Here is a 19,772-nt window from a genome sequence, read left to right on the forward strand (position 1 = left end):
CCTCTGGCGGAGCAAACTTTCTCAAAATTCGCCACTCCAGCAGCAAACTCGCACAAGAGCCCTTCACTGATTTATGGGCAAATATTGTGCCACCCAAGGGAAATAATTTGCATACGCTGTTCGGCGTGAAATTTGAACCGAACATTCTGCCAAAAGACTCCCTTCCGTTACATCTGGAAACTTTCAATTTGACGTTTCTTGAATCAATACAACATGACATTTTTTGATCTCAATCAAAATGTGGCCACGAGTTTTTTTTTTCACTAAAAATTTCGTCGATATTTTAAAATTGTTTTTGGCTTATAATAATTTGTTGGCACTTGCGAAACAATGTAAAATATATATCTTAAATATTAAGAAATAAAATATTACAAAAGCAAAATTTAAATTATGGTTCATGTTGATGATGCTGTAAAAAAAAACTAGTTACATATAAATATCGACATACTCTATAAAATAAATTTTATTATTTGCACAGAAATTATTTCAATAAAATTTTAAAAGTTGGCTTTCTTATTGAATTATTAATACATTACTTACTTTAGGAAATCCTTCTTTACATCAGTATTACATTAAAATATCAAAAAATATAATTTCTTCTGATTATTCAGAAATATCTTTTGCGTTTGTCCTTCTCATAACCAGTCCTTTTAAAGGAACGTTCTTGGAAAGCAAGCCACACCTCGCGGGTTTGTGATTAATCGCGACCAGAAGCGCCAGCTTCCTAAACGGCTATTTTTCCGCTCGGCTGCGTCGTCGTCCTGGTATAATAATAATAATAAAATATCCCGGCCATCTCAATGTTCCCTGTGCGTGTTAATTTGTAACAACGTTGGTGCTCGCGGCTCCCCTGCACTTTATTCAGCCATTACATCTGGGCATGATGAGTTTAAATGGTGCTCCCCACCCGCACCAAATTTATGGCAGCTCATCTCATGCGACACACATATATAAATTCATAAAAATGCTGCAGCGAGAGCGGCCCAACTCAATTTTCCATCTCGCTCTGTTTGCGCCGCTGCTGTCTAATCCCAGGCGCATGCAAAATCGAAAACTAATTTAGAAGTGCTAGATTTATTGCATCCGCACTTGATATATTTTGCGAGCCTCAACGTTGTGCTGAGCTAGCTGCCCTATTCAAAATGCTTTTGCTAAATTCCAAAATTCTGTCAGTTTTTAATTAAAAATTTTTCATCAAAAATAAATATTAGACAGTTTTTTTAAGTAAATTAAAACATAGGTTAATAAGACTAGAATTTAGTACTTTTAAAAAAAATTTCTAAATAAAAAATGAGCAAAGAGGTTCCTCGTCTCACAATCTAATAGTGCAATTGATTTAATCAATAATAATGGCGTGTCAACTGCTTTTGAAAAATTTAAAATCCAAAGCCAATTGTCTCCTTGTTTGTTTAGTACTGTATGCAATTTTTTAATTTGGCCCCCTTTTAAAATGGTGAATCGCTTGTTAAACTGCACTTTTTATTATAGCTGTTTATTTTTCCAAATAATATCACATTGTTTACATTTATTTGTTAAAAAAAATTTATTTGAGAAAAAAGGGAATTCTTGGACAAAACGGCACCACCATGCACTAGCAAGATTTTTGCTAAAACTTCCAAGAGCAAAAAGACCCCATCCACCGCATTGAGCCTTCAAGTACACATTATATATTATTGTGTAGCAACTTCTTAAACATCGCTTTTTGGTTTTAAAAGACGTGGGGTGACTTGTTCAGTGCAATTTTAAAGCTAGTAACAATGCTTAACCTTCCATCTGCTATCTGCTTGCCCTTGAGCCGCTTAACTCAATTAAATGATAAACTCGGTTGGCAACCGACTGGTTTGTGCTTTGATACAAAAGTATGGAAAGACGAGCCCGGTGCAGAGGGCGTGCAAATTCAAGCTTTCTCAGCGAGAAAATGCGCGTGATGCAGAAAAGGGAATTTCGCAAAAGCCGTTGTCACGGTTTGTGCTTTTAATTAAAAACACCGCGGACAAAAAGTAACTGCCAGCGGTGACACGATTAATTTCCATTCTTCTTCCACAGGATATAATGCACTCGAGAATGAACTTGAGCGGGGCATATTCATGTATAGCTCGGAGAGTTATCTAGAACATTGGAACATATACTCTCGATGTCACAGAGGCAACAAAAAGAAAGAACACGTGGTGCATTATTCGTAGAACAATGACGAAAGATTGGTTTTACTGGAAATGAGATCAATAAAAATGCTGAAAAATTGCATATATTCAAAAGTTTTAATTAAAATTTTATAAGCTGTAGAGATTATTCGTCGACGACTTCATTGTAAGCTGGAGTTATAAGTAGAAGGGTGTGCGGCGCATAATGAAATTCACATTTTGAGACTTGGATAAAGAGCAACATAAAATAATCGTGTTCATTGTAACAGAGCGGCCATATTTTCTGCAAGGAAATTTCCTTTCCTCATTTCGGTGGACGGGTGTGTTTGATAAAGTAACGGGTTTAACATCTTCATTTTGCTACCGGGGGACATATTTACAGTCGCGATAGAAATTTAGGGCGTGCAAATTTCGCATCAGGGCCTGTTTTGCAGCGGGCCCAATGGGCGGTATAATTGGCAGCAACAAAGCATCGCAACAACAGGCAGGCAGGCGGGGCAAGGGCAAAATCAAATTGTGTGAGGCTACGTGCATAACAGAGTTGCTGGTTGGAACACGAGCCAGAGAGAGATGCTGGGCTCTGCAGCAGCGTATGAAATAATTATATTAGGCCGGTGGTGTTGCGGCTTTGTGCCTACACAGGCGTATAACTATGGCGACAGCCCCTGGCTCCGGCGAGCCCTTATTCTGCCAAACCGGCTTACGATGGGTTTCAAGGGTGCAAAAAAAATGGATTAAGATAGAAATACTTTTCATTTTGTTGATTAAATTCATGTTTTTAAGATGGGTTTGGTTTGAACACCAAAATATTCCTTTGATTTTTAAATAATTATAAAAAATTTAAACAATGATTAATTATTGAATATATTTTCAAAAATATAGGATTATTTTATATTAATCAAATAAATTAATTTACACTTTTTGTAACCACGATTTTGTATTTCATAGATCATAGATCTTATGATGGTGTTGTACCCAGAAGGGTCAATAAATATGAATATATATCAACTTTATTAAAATAATGAATAATTAAATATAAGCGGTACACAATTATTATTATTAAAAAAATTATATATACTAAAATCTAAAAGGGAACCAATAAATTTAACATGCCGTGCTTAAAAAATTTGTCCACAATTGTTGCAATTTTATTGAAATAAGTTTTAAATCTGTAAAAAGATATTATCAAATTCGAACAATTTCTTAGTTATATCCAGTTATATCTCTACAACACAAAAATTTATATTTTGCAATGAAAATTGAACCTTAAAAAATAAATTATATATAATTTTACTTTAGTGTTATTTAAGGTCAAAGAAATGGTTCCCCCTTAAGAAAAAAACTATATGGTTCTCAAGTCGAGACAGATTCACATCGGTAAGGTTAAGGGTGAGTTGCCGAAATTGGGCAGCGAGAGGCGGTTCCACCACCACAGAGGCGGCGCGGCCAAAACACGGGCGGCCGACGCACACGCTGCTGCGTGTGCTGGCGTATAGTAGCCGGCGTAGTAAACTGCTGGATGGTGAGTGTTTAGAGGCCAAACTAAAGTATCGATCTTGTGTGCGCCTTTACTCTACATTATATTACAATACAGCAGCACGGCGCGCGCGGCAGCCAGCCCAACACAACTTGCCCCATCTCCGGGCGCATCGCGCGCGCGACCTATTCCTCCTTGCACAACTCTCGTTTGTTTCTTCCACCTCGCAATCTTTCTTTCTCAACCCCTTCTTTTCTCTCGCTTCCCAATTGCATCAACCTGCGCACTTTCACGGGGATCAGAATGGCGGCGGCCGAACCCCGCCGAGTGCTGGAAATTCGGAGATTGTATGTAAGAATGAAAAGAGATGATTCAAGAAAGCAAAAGTGCTTTTGAATACTAATAGATAAAAGTGGATGATACCGTGCCGCTCAAAAACCATTCCAAAACAAGCAGCATGAGAAAGTTATTTTGGCTGAAACACTTGGAAAACGCTGATAGGCCATTTTCCAAGAGTTTTCCGAGTAAAAAGTTGCCGTTCCCTCTCTCACTCGACCCGATTGAATCCGAGAACAATGCTTTCCGTTCACGCAAGCCCGCATTATTTGATACGTTTTGGCTTATTTGAACTTTATAAAGACGTGCATTTGTAATACCGCAAAGGGGCGCATCGATTGCGCAAAAAGCCAGAGTGGAAATTAACTCGAACCGGGGGCAGGTCGGCGACGCCGATGAATCCATCATCGTGAACAATTCATTACGGGGCGCTGAAGCCACCTGCCTGCGATACATTTTTGATGAGCCAGAGAGAGCGGCAACCAACGAGGCAGAGACAATATTAACTTAACGACGGTGGCGCTGTTGTTGTTTCGGGTAAAAAGTTTTGTATAAACAATAACTCATCATCATTGTTGACACACACGCTCTCGCGCGAGAGAGAGAGAGAGAGAGAGAGCAAAAAAGAGAGGAGCCCCATCCATAAAGTGGTCCACGCCGCAACTACCACCCAGCGAACGGGCGAGAGAGAAAAGCGGACGGTTGTGTTTCCGAGTGAGAGCTGTGATGTTGCAAACATTTATATACCCGCTGCTTTCTGTTTGACTTGAAACTCAAGCGCAAATGCATACTTTGTTCCGCGGAAAGTGGCTTCTCTCGCTTGTACACGCATTTGTGTCAAAGTTCCATTTGTGTATGCGTGCGCGGTATTGTCTTTAATCATTGCTTTCAGCGTGAGAAGTTTGCGTTGGCTTTGCAGCCTCTCGCTTTTGTCTCTTTTTCTATATATATACTCCTGCTTTTTTGTAATTAAATTTCAAAATATATTATATACCATTTCAGAACAACCCGGGTCAAGAAAAGTAAAATTTATCGCCCGGCATTTCAACAGCTGCCGCCAAGCAATCCATCAATTACCCGACTTAGACCTGTCGATAAATCTTCAATACAGTTTCTTTTTTTCTTTGCACGGTGATCCAGGCAAAAGTGCTGAAAGGGGAGCATATGTATTCTCGGCGGCGAGTCAGAAAAGTTGCGCGCCGCACAATTTGCACACCTCGTTAATTTCGCTGCAATAACTCTCTTTTGTACGTGTGACATACATTCCGGCCGTTTTGCACCGCAACACTCGCGCTGCTGGGTAGCATTTCAACTGTGGCTGCCTCTCTCTCTCTCTCTCAGCTTGGGGTCAATCAATGATGACCACACTTGGCTCTCTTCAAACGAGCCAGCGCTAAAATTTTATCGCGGTGCAGAAAAATGTCAACTGTGGATGCGACACGTCTGAAAAACACTTCACACTAACCAAATGGTTTGGGATAAAATAATAAAGAAAAATGCAGATTTTTAAAAGATCTCAACAATATTTCAATTAAATATAGAAACCGGGATAAACCTTGTTGAAAAAAATAAAGGACAATTGACCTCCAGTCTGCTGGTTTTTAAAAACCTAGCTTGTCTAAATATGAGTAGAATTAATGGGAAAAAATAATAAATATTGGAGAGTTTTAAACTACAATAATTGTAGAAATTGATTTAGCAACTGAGAGTGAGTCGTTGTTGGAGTCACTCAACAGTCGTTATTATTATTTTTTTCTTTTTCATTTTTCATCAAGGTTAAGCCGGGCTTCAATTTTGCATAAGAGCCAGCCCGAGTGTTAACTTTTAGCTGTAACAATTTAAATTTCATTTAAGCTGAAGCCCAGTTATAATGTCGTAAATTTAAATTTAATAAAAATAGGGGCAAGATTAGAAATTTGATAGCTCGCATAATTTTTCCTTGTTGTAAGAGCAAATTATATTATTTATTTAATTTTATGCTGATCAAAACCGTGTTAGGACTTTTCACGTTATTAACGAAGCGGGTCGATCGCGAGCAATTTCACCGGACGGGAAGAAAAGAAGACAATCGGCCGAGTGGGCAAGGTGCGCTGGGAGAACGCACTGCACCATTTCCTCCGAGGGGGCGGTCGGGGGCGAGCGCGCGGCCTTTTCGGGGACCGGCGCGCTTAAGGGCCGCTTCGGCCTGGAACATCGACTCACCGAAAGATGAATCACTGCTGCTGGGTCCGGCGGAGTGCAGAGGATGTGCTGCAATTATGAGTGTAGATTGGTGACTGGGTGCTGCAGTGAGGCGAACGCCACTCGGTTGAAGAGTGAGGCGGACGGTCGGTGCGAGTCGGCTGCTGCTTGCCTGCTCCACTCTCATCTCGGTGCTTGGTGCTGAGTCTGCGCCGTGGCAGACTGCATCCGCCGCCGCCGCCGCCCCCTCGACCGGCGCTGCCTCCGCCGCCCCCCGGCTCGCACCCTCCTCGGTGCACCAACAACTGCAGACTGCTTGCGATACGCTTTGATCGCTCCCAATCGAAAATCAAAGACCTCAAAGCCCGTTTTATTTTAACCAAATGTGGACGAGTAATTTGCTCCTTTTTATTTACATTGTGCTTGCTGAAAATTTATTTTCTTTGATAATTTACGATAATTTAATTGACTGATCACCATGAATTTGCCTTTAATTAATTAAAATTTGTTTACTTAAAATTTCTGATATATTTTTAAATGACCATAAATCACAAGGTTATCTTCGTCATAGGTCTTTATCTCGGACAAGGTGTTATCTATTACAAACGTCATTTAGTACAGAAAAATGCTTAAAAATTGGAAGAAAAAAAAACTATAACATCTATATTATTGTTTGTTTGTTTTTTTGTTAATCTGGGATATTAAAACGTATAGCCATCCAAGATCATTATGATCACTTTATGAAGGTAGCTAATCTGACTCTGGATCTGTCTCTGTCTGCAAATTCATCATTCTGGCCTACCAATTGAAATGTTTTAATAATTATAAGATTACTCAATTTTTATAATTGTCACATTATTTTCTTGTAAAAAAATGTACAAAATAATTTATTCATTTCACTGCTTTTTTCTTCTTTTTTCTTTGCAACGAGGTTTGCCCGGTTTCAATTTTTCATGAAATCCACCTCGAGTGTTACTATTCAATTTTTTCTTCTTTACAATGAAAAACAAACGGTGTTTTGTGGGACTCTCTAAAATTTTAGTAAAAAAAAGTTAAGTAACAATTAATGCTACTTCAGCCCTCATTTGAATCTTTTATTTGAATCCTCAAATAGTTATTGATGTCACATTTTTTAATGTAAAAACCATAACTTCAATGTTTGTGCTTAACTATCCAACTTTAGACCTCACCTTTAATTATTCATTCACCTAGAAAAAAGCTTGAAGCTGTTACGCGTAGAATAGCTGAAACGTTTTGAGCCGCAAAAACGCGTGTATAATCTTCGCGTCAGGGTTGATAATTAGAATATCGGCAAAAAGCGTGTGGGCTTACTATGCGCGCGCGAGAAACCGTATAGTAAAAAGAGGCAAAAACGTGCGCATGGATGCCGTACGCCTTGCTCACTCCTGCTGCCAGACGAATTGCATTAATAAAATATTTTATGTGTGCGAGTGGGTGCGAGTAACTAAGTAAGCCCATGTACAAACGAACGTACGTACAAATTGCGTTTGTGCGAGAAAGAGAGAGAGAGAGTTGCCGGCGGCTGGAGCGCAGCACGATTCAGGCCAAAGTAACTCACCAGCTCGCCCATCCACCCGCTCCGGCGAATTTGTCTAGACCAAGGAGCGCGCGCGAGACAAATTAAACTCACTCCTGGGTCACCGAGTCCCTGAGTAGTGCGTGGCCCACTTTGGGCACAATTGTTTTCATTGCTCGCTCCAAAGGGACACAATGTTCCAACACAATTGCGGATAAACGCACCCAAGGGATGAAAATTAATCGCTTTGTAAAAAAAATTTTAACTGGAAAATATTGCGAAGTGATTTTGTAAAGTAACAAAGTACCGTGCCAGTAGTCTTTTGAATATTAAGATCTATCAGCGTACAAGAGAATGATGATAATAAAGTTACAATAAAAATAAAAATTACCCATAATGGCACAGGCCGATAAGACAATTATTTGTCTTGTCCTGACCCCCCACAATTTAAATAAAAGTTGACATTTTCAATAATGTAGTATAAATCCCTTATTTTGTCGCTATGTTGTGAATGATAATTTAAAACAAATTTAATTGTTAAACTAGGTTCTTTATTTTCAGTGTTGATTAAAATAAGTTTCTTTTATAAAGAAATAAAATGTAGATTTCAATTTTATTTTCTGTAGAAAATGTGTAAATTTTACATGCATTCATTTTTTGTAAAAGTTTTTCTAGAAAATGTATGTGCATTTTTTCTAACTCAAATTTTGTGTGTAGTTTTCATTTTCAATTTTATGATAATTTAGAATATTTGTATCTTGTTAGGCAGAGATTGCGTTGTGGTACATACCAATAAACTTAATTTGCAACTAGGTTCTTCTGTCAAATTAAACAAATAAATTTAAATTGATCCTAGAAATTTACACCCCGAAGATACAGCAAAGAAAGGTGAAGGCTCGTCTCCTATAAGCCCAGCACGTTCAAGTCGTTGGCTAATATGTACGAGGTTATGCATCAGGTGTGGCATGAAGAAGAAGCGGGTTGCATAAACACACGTAGGTGGTTTTGTTGTGTCGACTCGCAATAGAGTACAATACAGGGTCAATCTCTCTGTTTACTTGGGCTCCGTTGGTGGCAACTCGGGTCAGCTGCAGCGTGAGTTGCATTTAAATTGGCAAAGTGGCACCGGCCGCATCAAGTCAGTGTTCAATAATTCAAGCAAAAGGAAAAAGTTTTAATTAGATTTGCAATGTACTTCTAGTAAGGATGCGGTTACTTAATGCATTTAACTTTTCCAGCTTTGAAAGTTGTTATTCTAATTTACAAGTTCATTACGTAATAATATAATCGCTTTGGCTGGAATCCAACATAAAATATTCATTGTTTTTATATTTATAAATATGTCTTGTCTCTCAAGGCTCACCCATATTGCATTTCTTCGCCAAGTATCGGACATCTCTGAAAGTTACAGCCTGTGTTTGCGCCAACTTGTGCACGATATTACCCCTTTCTTTTTCCCATAATAAATTCCGCTCGTGTGATACTGGAATATTTATGTGGCATAATCGAATTCCTCTCCTGCAAAAATGCTCCGTGTGTTTGTGCGAGCGAGGGATGCGAGTATACATACATTTAAAATATCCACCCGGCCTTGAGAAAATACTGCAGTATATACGAGGGAGCAACGAGCGGAGCATCGCAGCCAATAATGCCCCGCGCGCCATTTTTCGCCGGCTTGACAAGCAGCACCGAGGAAAATAACGCTAGTCAGGCAGACTGCCGGGACGTCGTAAATTTGGCATATGTGTGTGTGTATTGTGCAACAAAGGGTGAGTAAAGAGAGGCGAATCTGACTGCGAGGGATGATGTGATGGCACACGCTGCAGCGCAAATCTCATTTAAGTCCCTAACTTGGAAGACCTTTTTTCTGCTATATTTTTGCGCCGCGCTTTATTTTTACGGCAGATGTTGTGACGTGAATGAAATTTTTCGCGATGAAAAGAGATCCGATTTCGTCCACCTTGTCTGAAATCCGATGCATAAATTGCGCAACGCCCGAGCTTGTTTACTGTTAACAATGTTTCAAAATGATTCCATTATGCTTATTTTTCGTAACCAAATATGCATATTAGGTTTCATAACATCATTACGAGATGCGAAAAAGACGACTAAAAATTCTGATTTGATCAAATTTTTAACACGTGTTCTCGCTAAAAGTAAAAAATAATTGAAAATCAATCACAAAAGCAAAAATCAGCTGAAGCTAGTCTTTAATTTTAAGGGGAAAAGAAGAATATTTACGCCATTCAAAGTGATTACTTTTCAAGTTTCCAGCAGCCATGGCGAAGGAGCTGAAATCATGCTAATTAATTATAATAAACTTAATCGATTTCCTCACCTAATTAGCCGTTTAATTTACAGGAGTAATTGGCTGGTAAGACTCCTTTGCCTGCGAGGCTCATTACAACCAAAATACACGCTCAGCCGAAGCAGGCGGCGGCTTTCAATTAAACTAATGCACGTGCACCGAGATCTCATGTCGCGTATCTGGCGAGCAAAAAAAAAAAACGGTGCCGCTCTTCCTTCTCTCGCTGCTGCTATGTACAAATCAATTAATCAAACGGGGGGTCGAACAAAGCGGGCAGAAAGAGAGCGGGCCGCCGGCAGAAAAAAAGTGAGAGACCTCTCTGGCCGAACGTGCTCCTTTTTTTGCTTGTATCGATCCAATTAAAGGTATGTTAGTGTGCGTTTGTTTCTCCTGGAATTGGTGGAGCAGAGGCATTTCCTAATAAGCGCGCCCATAAAAACACACCCCGCGCACACGCCGCCTAATAATAATAAAAGCTGCTCTGCTGCCTCTTATTTTATGGCGGTTAATTTGTGTGTCTTGCGCCAAAACACGGTGTTCCGACGGCAAAAAACAAGAGTGGATAGCAACAGTGCAGGTGCTGATAAAGGAGCCGCCCGATTTACTGCCGCCCACCCCTGCTCGCAGTGCCCCCCGCGTTGCTTTGCTCTTCCATTACGCTCTTTGCTCTCGCAACAAAGGCCTCATTGAAGATTGGATCGCCCCGAAAAAAAGCGTCCGACTTGAAATGGACTCATTAACCCTTTCAACTCTTACTCACTCAGGGCACAGAAATATAAAAGTTCCTAAATCATTAAAAAGCGATAAAAAATTTTCTCTCAAAAAAAAAAAATAAAAAAAAGAAGCGCTTAATTATTGTTAAGCTGACATCAGATTTCACCTAAAAAAGTATCACTACTATCACTCTTAAAACTTAAATATTTTCCAATTGTTTTAAAACAATATTTTTCAGCTAATTAATTAGATAAATTATTAATAAAAAAAATATTGAAACAGAAATATCAAAATTTCAATTGATGCGTTAGTTACGCATTCAATTACATTTAATGAATTATATTTGCCACTAGTTGGGTGAAAAATAGAACCTAAAATTAAGAATTTAGTTACATTTATTAATTTTTATTATAGATCAAAACAATTGCTTTGATAATTTGCAAGTATTGCGACTAAAAGAATTCAACTTATTTCAATTTTCTTAACTATTCGAAATTATGTTTTCTGATCGTAAATGGAACTTACTAAAAAAATTAAGTTGATTTTTTTTACATTAATTAAATAAAATTATGCTCCCAAATTTTAAGCCAATAAATTTATATTCTATAATTCTAAGATCATATTTTCTCCTTATATTTCTTTCAAATTGCGCATATCTTTTATAATATTTTTTACAAAGTTCATTATCAACTAAAAAACTTCCAACCCTTGATCTTTTCAATTTTCTGCAGCGCTAAAGGTCACACTGGGTGGAAAGTGGAAAAGCGTCTCTTTTTTGGCGGCAGCTTTTCCAGGTGCCACCAGCGAGGAGTGATTTTGATGAATTAGACGCGATTAATTTCCATTCTGGGCGTGCGTGAGCAATGGCAAAAGCAAAGTCTCTCGTCGTCACCTCCTTTCCTGTCGTGCGCCGCCAAATGTATAAGGTTCTCGTGCGCGGCTGGTAGCATACGTACGACAAAAATCAGCTGCTGGAGCGAATTTTTCACCCTGCACTCACTTTCGCCGTGGCGTATAATATAAGAGAGACGGAGGAAATTACTTAAAAGCATTCGCACGTTGAGCGCACGCGGCCAGAGAGACTGCTGGTTTGGAGCAAGAGGACCTTTTTTATTTTGCCACTTGCGCCCCAAGTAACTCGCAAATGTGTAGCCGCACCCTATTATTTTTGCATCACCACCCTAATTTGGCACCAAATCAAATTCCACTAACGTGCCGAGTTGTAGCAACTCGGTCTTCGACCAAAACCCATCTAATTAATGTTGGATATAAAACAGAAATAAATTTATAGTTTTTGACACCAATGCAGAAATTTTATGAATCAGATTTTTTCACACCGAGGGTTAAAAAAATCACCATCAGATAAACATAATTTGTAAAATATATCTGTTTCTAAATCGATTTTCTGCGAGTTGCAAAACAATCGCAATTTGAACTGCGCAATTTGAAACTGGCAAAGTTTCCGCGAGTGCCTCATGAAAATTCGGCGAGCATGCAGAAGCCGTTTGCCTGCCTCTAATTTACAAAATATTGCGCGCAGCGGCAGCGAAAAAGGATTTTCTGATTCAATTTTCCTGCTGCTGCTGCTACGCAGTCTGGGGAGAAAGAAAAAACGAGCGGATGAGCAAAATCTGCCACTCGCTTATACTTTTTTTTTACGCAGAAGCGGTTATGGAAAATAATGCGCGCGCTCTCCTTGAGACAAGATCGTTTTTCTGTAACATCCAGTTTTGCATTGCACCCTCTGTCACATTAAATGTGAAAGCCAAAATTTATGGCAGTAAAAATTGAAAAATTTGTCAGAAAACAGATAAATTTATGAATATGCGCGTGAATATGTAAATGTTGCAGCTGTGCAGCAGTACAAAAATGTCAATAATGTTATTTTGTGCTCTGGAAATCTGGATTCTGGAAATTTAAAAAATAATATATTAGTTTTATAAATCTGAAACAAGTATTTAAAATTTTGGTTCAAATTTTGGTAAATTTTGTTCCTTGTACAGAGACCAGACAAAAGGAATTGTTTATATCACACATGACCTCTTTTAATCATATAATTGATTTTCTTAGAAATTTATCAGAGATAATTTTCGATAAGAAAAAATTTAAAAAATGCTATGCTATGCTTTGTTAACCATCCAAATGAAGAGATTTAATTGTACTTAATTACTTCACTTAAAAAAGGTACTGCTGATGGAACAACTCTCCTCTAATCCTTTCAGGCGTTTTAGCAACCATGTGCTTGTAAACCCGTTCTTCTCTTTTTTCAAATTTCAAATGTGTTTTGCGCTACAAAAAAGTTGCTTAAAATAGCAAAAGGTGGAAAAAAGCGGCGAGGGATGGAGCGCGCAAAGTGGCTCACATACACACACTCACATGCACACAGAGTATAATATTAATAACGAAGAAAGCAGATATCGATTGGTCGGCGGCATTGCAGCAGAGAGAAAGAGCGACGGGCAAGAGAGAGCGCGTGACCTCTCTCTGATGCATCGCGTGTGAAAGATCACCATCCCTCTATGCAAACTCACACACCTTCCGATCACCAAAAAAGGGTGTGTGTTCCATACTACTTTTCTTTTCTGCCGGTTTTTTACCCTCATTTATGCGGCAGGTATACATGTTTTTCAGTGTGACCCCCTTGCAATTCGCACAGACTTATTATATATTTTAGAAATAGTTTTTTATCTTTTTAGAACAATTGAAGATATTAAAATTCCTACAGAATAAAATAATTGAACTCATTAAAAGTCATTATTGTTTAATAAAATGTGATAGAATTTAATGTGATAATATAACAATTTGAATAATTTAATACAAAATCATAAAAACAAATCATAAAAATTAAACTATTTAATTTAATTCATGTCTTTTTATTAAATTTTTACTTATTGATTTTATTTATTAATAAATTATATTTTATTTTCATACACCACATAAATTTATTTTCACCATTTCAATCATAATGAAAATAAGCTACTATATTTCTACTCTAGAGTGAGAACTTATTTGTTTAATTATATTCAAATTGTGTTTTTAATCAGGCCGGCTAAAAATATTTAATTAAAAACAGATAAGAATTTTTGCGCATATGCGCATTAATAGTAAAATGTGCTGTGAGGAACGGCATTGAGTAGAAGTGATAATAATAAGTAATAACTGGCCGGTATAACTTCAAGTTTAAATTATAAAAATTTGAGATAATTTTCTTTTAATTGCACTCTTCAATTTATGTAATTACTTGATTGCTATAGCATTGCAGCGCCTATTTTTTGTTACGCTTACGCACATAAAATGTTAGATGTAATATGTAATCATCGGAAGTAATTGAACTTTCTTACTTAAATTGTATTCAATAAAAATTATTTGAAACTTTATATGATGCTTATTTTATAACTTTTTTCATTTTTAAATAAATTTTTATTATTTTCAATAACCTTTGAAAAAAAATATCATCAAGCAAGCTGAACAAAATGTACATTATGCAATATTATAACAGGACATTGGACGATTTTTTCCCACCCTCGCGGAAACGTAAGGGATGCGCTCACCGGCTCACTTGTGAGTATAGTCGAATGTTGGCAGCAGTGTGTGAGCAGTGGACACCGTCAGCTGTGCAGGAAAATATCAAATAAAAAAGTTCTGTTCCCATTACATAACACAACAAAAAGCGGCGAAGCATTGCCTTGCCTTGCGGTGTCCGCTTACGTCATGCCGAGAAATTAACGCCGAATGATAATACGTTCGGTGGCTTTTTATCTCGGCGGGCAGTGAGAAGAGGAGAAATCTTGCGTAAGTCGCCGTCGCTGCTTCGGTTACTGTGATTAATAAATCAAGCGCAAAGGCTCGACGTTGGGCTCGACTGCTGCTCACCCAACCCAAAAACAGGTTTCTCGCCTCGTCCGTGCATCTCATTCTTTTCGTCGAGCCTTCGGCCCACACTAGTTAACTCGGCAGTCCAGAAAATCACCATGGGGCTTCTGACCGAAGGAAGTCCCCTTTCATGGCCCGAGACCAAGGCCCTGGCCGACCACGTTCGACAACACGGAATCAGCCAGTTCATCAACCTCTACAAGAGGGTCCAGGACAGACAGGGTGATGTCCTCAAGTGGGGCGATGAGGTGTGTCATTGTAACAAATAATATGAGACGCGATAATCAGGTCTGTGAATTTCCAGGTTGAGTACATTTTGGTCAAATTCGACCACGAAAAGAAAACGACCCACGTGAGTTTGCGGGCTGAGGAAATTTTGAACACGCTTCGTGAAAAAGAATTAGCTAATCCTGAGTATGTGTGAATTTTTATTTTGAGGGGCTTGTTTTATTGTTTTATTTCAGCACTGTGAGGTCGCTGTGGAGACCCGAGTATGGTGCCTACATGGTTGAAGGAACACCCGGCAAGCCGTACGGAGGCCTTCTGGCCCATTTTAACGTTGTGGAGGCCAATATGAGGTATAGACGAGAAGAGGCTGCTGCCCTGCTGCAGCCCGGAGAGGCTCTCATGTCCCTGACCAGTTTCCCAAGGTTATTATTGTGAAAATTTAAAAACTTAAAAATTCTCAATTTCTTCTGTAGACTTGGTTGTCCTGGTTTTACTTATCCCTTCTACAAGCCAACAACTACTGAAGGCGCCAGTAGGTCCCTGTTCATCCCAGACGAAGCAATATTTCCAGGGCATCCCCGCTTTAAGACCTTGACCAGAAACATTCGCGAGAGACGAGGAGAAAAAGTTGCCATAAATCTACCCAGTAAAATAACTTAGGTTGATAAATTTGTTTTTAATTTTTTATTTTATTTAGTTTTCAAGGACAAAAACACTCCTAGTCCGTATGTCGAGGACTTGTCAAAGCTAGGAGATGATGGCTCCTCACAAAAGGCTGCTCTACCAGATCATATTTACATGGACGCAATGGCATTTGGGATGGGCTGCTGCTGTCTTCAGGTTACTTTCCAGGCCTGCAACATTAAAGAGGCTAGGACGCTGTACGACCAGCTAACCCCTTTGTGTCCAATCATGGTGAGAAAATTTTATTTTTCTTCAATGTGTTCTTCAATCTTCAATTTTAGTTGGCCCTGACGGCAGCTTCTCCTGTTCATCGAGGAATGTTGACGGATGTTGACTGTCGGTGGAACGTCATTTCAGGATCGGTCGACTGCAGAACAAGACAAGAAAGAGGCTTGGAACCCATTCCAGAAGAATCGGGCGTCAGGAGAATTGCAAAGTCGCGCTACGACTCAATTGACTCTTATCTCTCACCCGACGGAGAAAAGTTGGTTGATCAAGATTTGTAGAGATAATTTTTATTTAATGCTTAATCCAGGTACAATGACATGCCATTGGTGATGGACGAAGTAGCTTATAAGCAGTTGATTGATGCTGGCATTGACCACCTCTTGGCCCAACACATTGCCCATTTATTCATTAGAGATTCAGTCTCTCTATTCAGCGAGAAAGTGCACCAGGATGATGAACGAGACACTGATCACTTTGAGGTAATTTTCAAAGATAAACAATTAATTTTTGTCATGATATTTTGTGTTTTCCAACTCAATTTATTCCAAAATTGCTACAGAACATTCAGAGTACCAACTGGCAGACTATGCGATTTAAGCCGCCCCCACCCTACTCCCCTATTGGCTGGAGGGTGGAATTCCGACCTTGTGAGGCGCAGCTGACCGACTTCGAAAATGCCGCAATTGTTTGCTTTGTTGTCTTGCTGACAAGGACGATTTTATCTTACCAACTCAATCTGCTCATTCCTATCAGCAAGGTGAGACAACTTGATTCATTTTTGCGTGTTTATTTACACAACATGCACGTCTCAGGTTGACGAGAACATGCAAAATGCTCAGAAAAGAGATGCTGCAAGAAACCAAAAGTTTTGGTTCCGCAAAGATGTCACTACAGGAGAGTCTCCAAGCTGCTGCCAATCACCTACCAGCTGCTCTCCTGCAGAGGAGTACACATTGATGACTTTGGATGAAATTATTAATGGAAAAGTATATTATTATAAGAGGAAAATATTTTTTTAATAACTAATTGTAGGAGGGAGTTTTTCCGGGCCTGATTCCTCTTGTCCATAGCTACTTGTCTAGTATGGACGTTGATGCTGATTCTCACTGCACTATACAGCAGTATTTGAAACTCATTCAAAGACGAGCTGCAGGAGAACTGATGACAACTGCAAGTTGGATTCGCAATCAAGTTGTCAGCCATCCAGAATACAAGTAATTTTTTTAACTTCTTACCTCTACACATCTGATCAACATTTAATTTCAGACAAGATTCGGTGGTCTCTGACATAATCAACTATGATTTACTGAAAAACATGCAAGAGATTCAAGCTGGAGAAAGACCGTGTCCAGAGTTGTTGGGGCCGAACATCATCACCAAAACCAGCGATCAAGTACCTAATACTCTGGTAGAGGCTGAGAGATGCTGATAGATAGACTCCTGCGGTATTAAATTGAAGTGGTGCTTTGATTCATTGATTATATTTAGCACAAGCTAAGCGTTAGTAGCTTAATTTATATGGAGGTTGTGCAACACATTTTAGAATTGGTGCTATGAGATATTGTGATTTTTGATATGTATATCACTTGATTTGTGTGCAACACAAAAGTGTTCTATATTCTCTATTTGCCATATTTTGGTAATTTTAAGAAAATTATTTTTCTTGTTTTTGCAAGTTGTTGGGGAAGTGCTTACTTTACTGTTCAGTTTTTGGTAAAAACTATTTTATGCATTAGTTACTAGGACATTCCAATTTTGGAATGAGCAATTATCTTGGTCTATAGAAACCATTTTACAAGCATATTATGTTGCATTTCTGCACTAGACTTTAAAATAATTTTTTTTGCACTCAATTATGCTGCGATGAAATAAATTTATTTATGTTTGATGTGCAGGTCTGCCCTGTTAGTGAACACTTATTGGACCATTTGAAATATATGTAGAAAACAAGTACTTGAAAGGGCGTTCATGACGAGCTCATTAGTTTTTTCATCTAACAAAAATGATAATGAGCCCCTCATTTACTTACTAGAAATATAATCCAATAAATTTCAGTGGATTGCAATTTGTATATGTTTCAAGTAATAAAAATATGCACATCATAATTTTCTACTTGTATTATTTTATTTCTATTTTCTGTTACACCATAGTCCAAATTTTTTCAATATTGGCTATAACATCAATAGGACTATTCTTGTAAAACATAAAATAGCCTTGAAGCATCGCTGGGCTAACCGGCTTACATTTAGCTGCAACTTCCTGCGCAAATTTACAAGCAGTGTCCATTTTTTCACCAGGATAGAAGTTCAAAAACATTTTTTGAACTTGGGTTTCTGAGCAGTAGCCAACATACTCCTTTACATCTACACGCCCTGGTCGAATTAGGGCAGGATCCAGTCTGTAAAAAAAATATCCAATAAAACAAAAATCTTTTCGACATGGACTCTCCCACCTTTCTAAATAATTGGTAGTCATGAATAATATCCTCGCCTCTGCAGATGCAACGCCATCCAGGCAATTCAGCAATCCACTGAACGTTATACGATTCAAGCCTTCGTAAGCAGCTTTTGCTATGGAAAATATTGTTAGGCTTAGATAAAAGCATTAAAAATGATTTTATTTTTTGTTACTCTGTTCTCTCTCTTCTCTGCTGCCAAATGCAGCATCCACATCTTCCAACAATAAAATACTTTGCACAGGAGCAACTGCGAGCAAATGAGCAAGTCTATCGTCGCTAAGCCCTCGCTCGCTCAGATTCATAACGCAAACTGCCATTTCCAACTCTCCAGCCAAGGCAGAAATGTAGGATGATTTTCCGCAACCAGGTGGGCCATGCAGAAGATATCCTCGGCGATAAGGAATCCCTGAACATAAATTTTAGCAGAGCCCTTTCCACCAATATCAAACAAACCTCTGTCAATATACCATCCGGGATTGTTGATAAACTCTTTGACGTCTTTTTCAATTCGTTCAGCGACTCCTTCGTCTAATACAACAGACCTGATAGGTCGCTTTCTCCTAGGGTGTCCAAACTGTCTCCAGTCAGCTCCCATCGCTGTGTACATAATTATTTTGCCTTCGTGCTCCTGCAAAGCCATTTGACGAGCCTCTTCAAGAATTCCGAAGAAGATATTCCTGTTTCTTCCTATCATAGTCAAGGTGACCGTCTCCCAAGGAACTCCCATGCTCAAATCCAAAGTTTGCTGCTCTCTTGTTCTCTCCACTCCAATCCAGGTACCTTTATATCTTAAATTTTAAACATAATTTGAATTTTTTTATTTCCATAATAAAATTTTATTATGTAACAATAAATTACCTGAAGAGATGCTGGCCAATGCTAGGAATAAAATCATATTTGGTTTTCACGTGACCACTTTCTTTCTGCTCGAAACTTGTTTCCACGCTTAGATGCTGAGTTTTTCTTGCTCCTTTGTGCGTGATCCATTGCAATAACCACTGGTAACTTTTATCTTTGCACGGTACCTGGGAGAAATTTTTGAATTATATAATAATTACTTAAGGCTTTGTATTGTTGTTCTTAATTATTATTTTATAGCTACCTCTAAGGTAATCATGTAGTGTCTCCTAAAAAGAAGGGAGGCACCCTGTGCTGCTCTTCGCAAAAGTGCAGCGCCAGCACCAAGACCAAAAAGTCCAAAGCCGGCGCCAAAATATGGGTTATCCGACAACCCAGAGATTATTTCACTAATAGGCATGTTTAAGGTTCGAATTTACGATTCCAATGTATAAAAATGTTCATCTCTCAGTGAGGATTCACTTTTATAACTTTGATCAAGCGAGAACCGAACCAAATTCTCGCTTCGAGGAAAACAGCTGGAACGCACATGTTATGGTTATGGTGAAGTGATTATGCAACCAGCGCGACAGTAAAAAATAACCGCGGGTAGAATATTTTTTGTTCAAACTCTAAAAAATTTAGGAACACTCTATAAATTTAATTTATAAAGTAGCTTACATCATTACGATTTTTTATAAATAGAGTAATGCTCAAATATGTTTAGCAATCATAAAAAATAGAATTAAAAAAAATATTTTAAAACCCGG

At 38.5% G+C, this 19,772-nt stretch overlaps 3 protein-coding genes across 5 annotated transcripts in view; 1 reads left to right on the plus strand and 2 right to left on the minus strand.

The window, feature by feature from the left end:
- The window catches only part of LOC132203051 (acetylcholinesterase-like), a 30,577-nt gene extending 24,268 nt beyond the window's left edge, over positions 1-6,309 (minus strand). For 2 of the 3 annotated variants that reach the window (XM_059630495.1, XM_059630493.1), the window contains exon 1: positions 6,157-6,309. The gene's annotated coding sequence lies outside the window, so the exon portion shown is untranslated. The remainder of the gene's footprint in view (positions 1-6,156) is intronic. The other variant, XM_059630494.1, reaches the window with a different exon arrangement.
- A 7,991-nt stretch (positions 6,310-14,300) lies between these two features.
- LOC132203764 (glutamate--cysteine ligase) lies at positions 14,301-17,819 on the plus strand. Its single transcript, XM_059631771.1, has 12 exons — positions 14,301-14,486; positions 14,539-14,815; positions 14,872-14,981; positions 15,032-15,217; positions 15,269-15,441; positions 15,493-15,710; positions 15,761-15,963; positions 16,015-16,186; positions 16,267-16,464; positions 16,520-16,693; positions 16,740-16,921; positions 16,974-17,819. Exons 2-12 carry the CDS (start codon positions 14,666-14,668, stop codon positions 17,134-17,136), a joined length of 1,929 nt encoding a protein of 642 aa, XP_059487754.1. The 5' UTR covers positions 14,301-14,486; positions 14,539-14,665; the 3' UTR covers positions 17,137-17,819.
- Positions 17,816-19,565, minus strand: LOC132203766 (mitochondrial chaperone BCS1). The gene is made up of 6 exons (XM_059631773.1): positions 19,268-19,565; positions 19,024-19,190; positions 18,619-18,953; positions 18,338-18,571; positions 18,160-18,277; positions 17,816-18,105 (listed from the first exon to the last, which is right to left on the minus strand). The coding sequence occupies exons 1-6, from the start codon at positions 19,421-19,423 to the stop codon at positions 17,847-17,849; spliced, it is 1,269 nt and encodes a 422-aa protein (XP_059487756.1). The 5' UTR covers positions 19,424-19,565; the 3' UTR covers positions 17,816-17,846.
- Between the last annotated feature and the right edge of the window lie 207 nt (positions 19,566-19,772).

The sequence above is a fragment of the Neocloeon triangulifer genome, unplaced genomic scaffold (genome assembly GCF_031216515.1).
Source record: "Neocloeon triangulifer isolate White Clay Creek 2 clone unplaced genomic scaffold, ASM3121651v1 ptg000017l, whole genome shotgun sequence".
In the NCBI taxonomy this organism is placed as follows: Eukaryota; Metazoa; Arthropoda; class Insecta; order Ephemeroptera; family Baetidae; genus Neocloeon; species Neocloeon triangulifer.

Bases quoted from the DNA above. Each gene is read 5' to 3' on its own strand.
- LOC132203764 (XM_059631771.1), top strand. From the start codon at position 14,666: ATGGGGCTTCTGACCGAAGGAAGTCCCCTTTCATGGCCCGAGACCAAG. The intron at 15,442-15,492 runs GTAAAATAACTT...TATTTTATTTAG, and splicing joins AGTTGCCATAAATCTACCCA to TTTTCAAGGACAAAAACACT. The intron at 15,964-16,014 runs GTTGGTTGATCA...TGCTTAATCCAG, and splicing joins CTCTCACCCGACGGAGAAAA to GTACAATGACATGCCATTGG.
- LOC132203766 (XM_059631773.1), bottom strand. From the start codon at position 19,423: ATGCCTATTAGTGAAATAATCTCTGGGTTGTCGGATAACCCATATTTT. The intron at 19,191-19,267 runs GTAGCTATAAAA...AATTTCTCCCAG, and splicing joins ACTACATGATTACCTTAGAG to GTACCGTGCAAAGATAAAAG. The intron at 18,278-18,337 runs GTAACAAAAAAT...TATTTTCCATAG, and splicing joins CAGAGAAGAGAGAGAACAGA to CAAAAGCTGCTTACGAAGGC.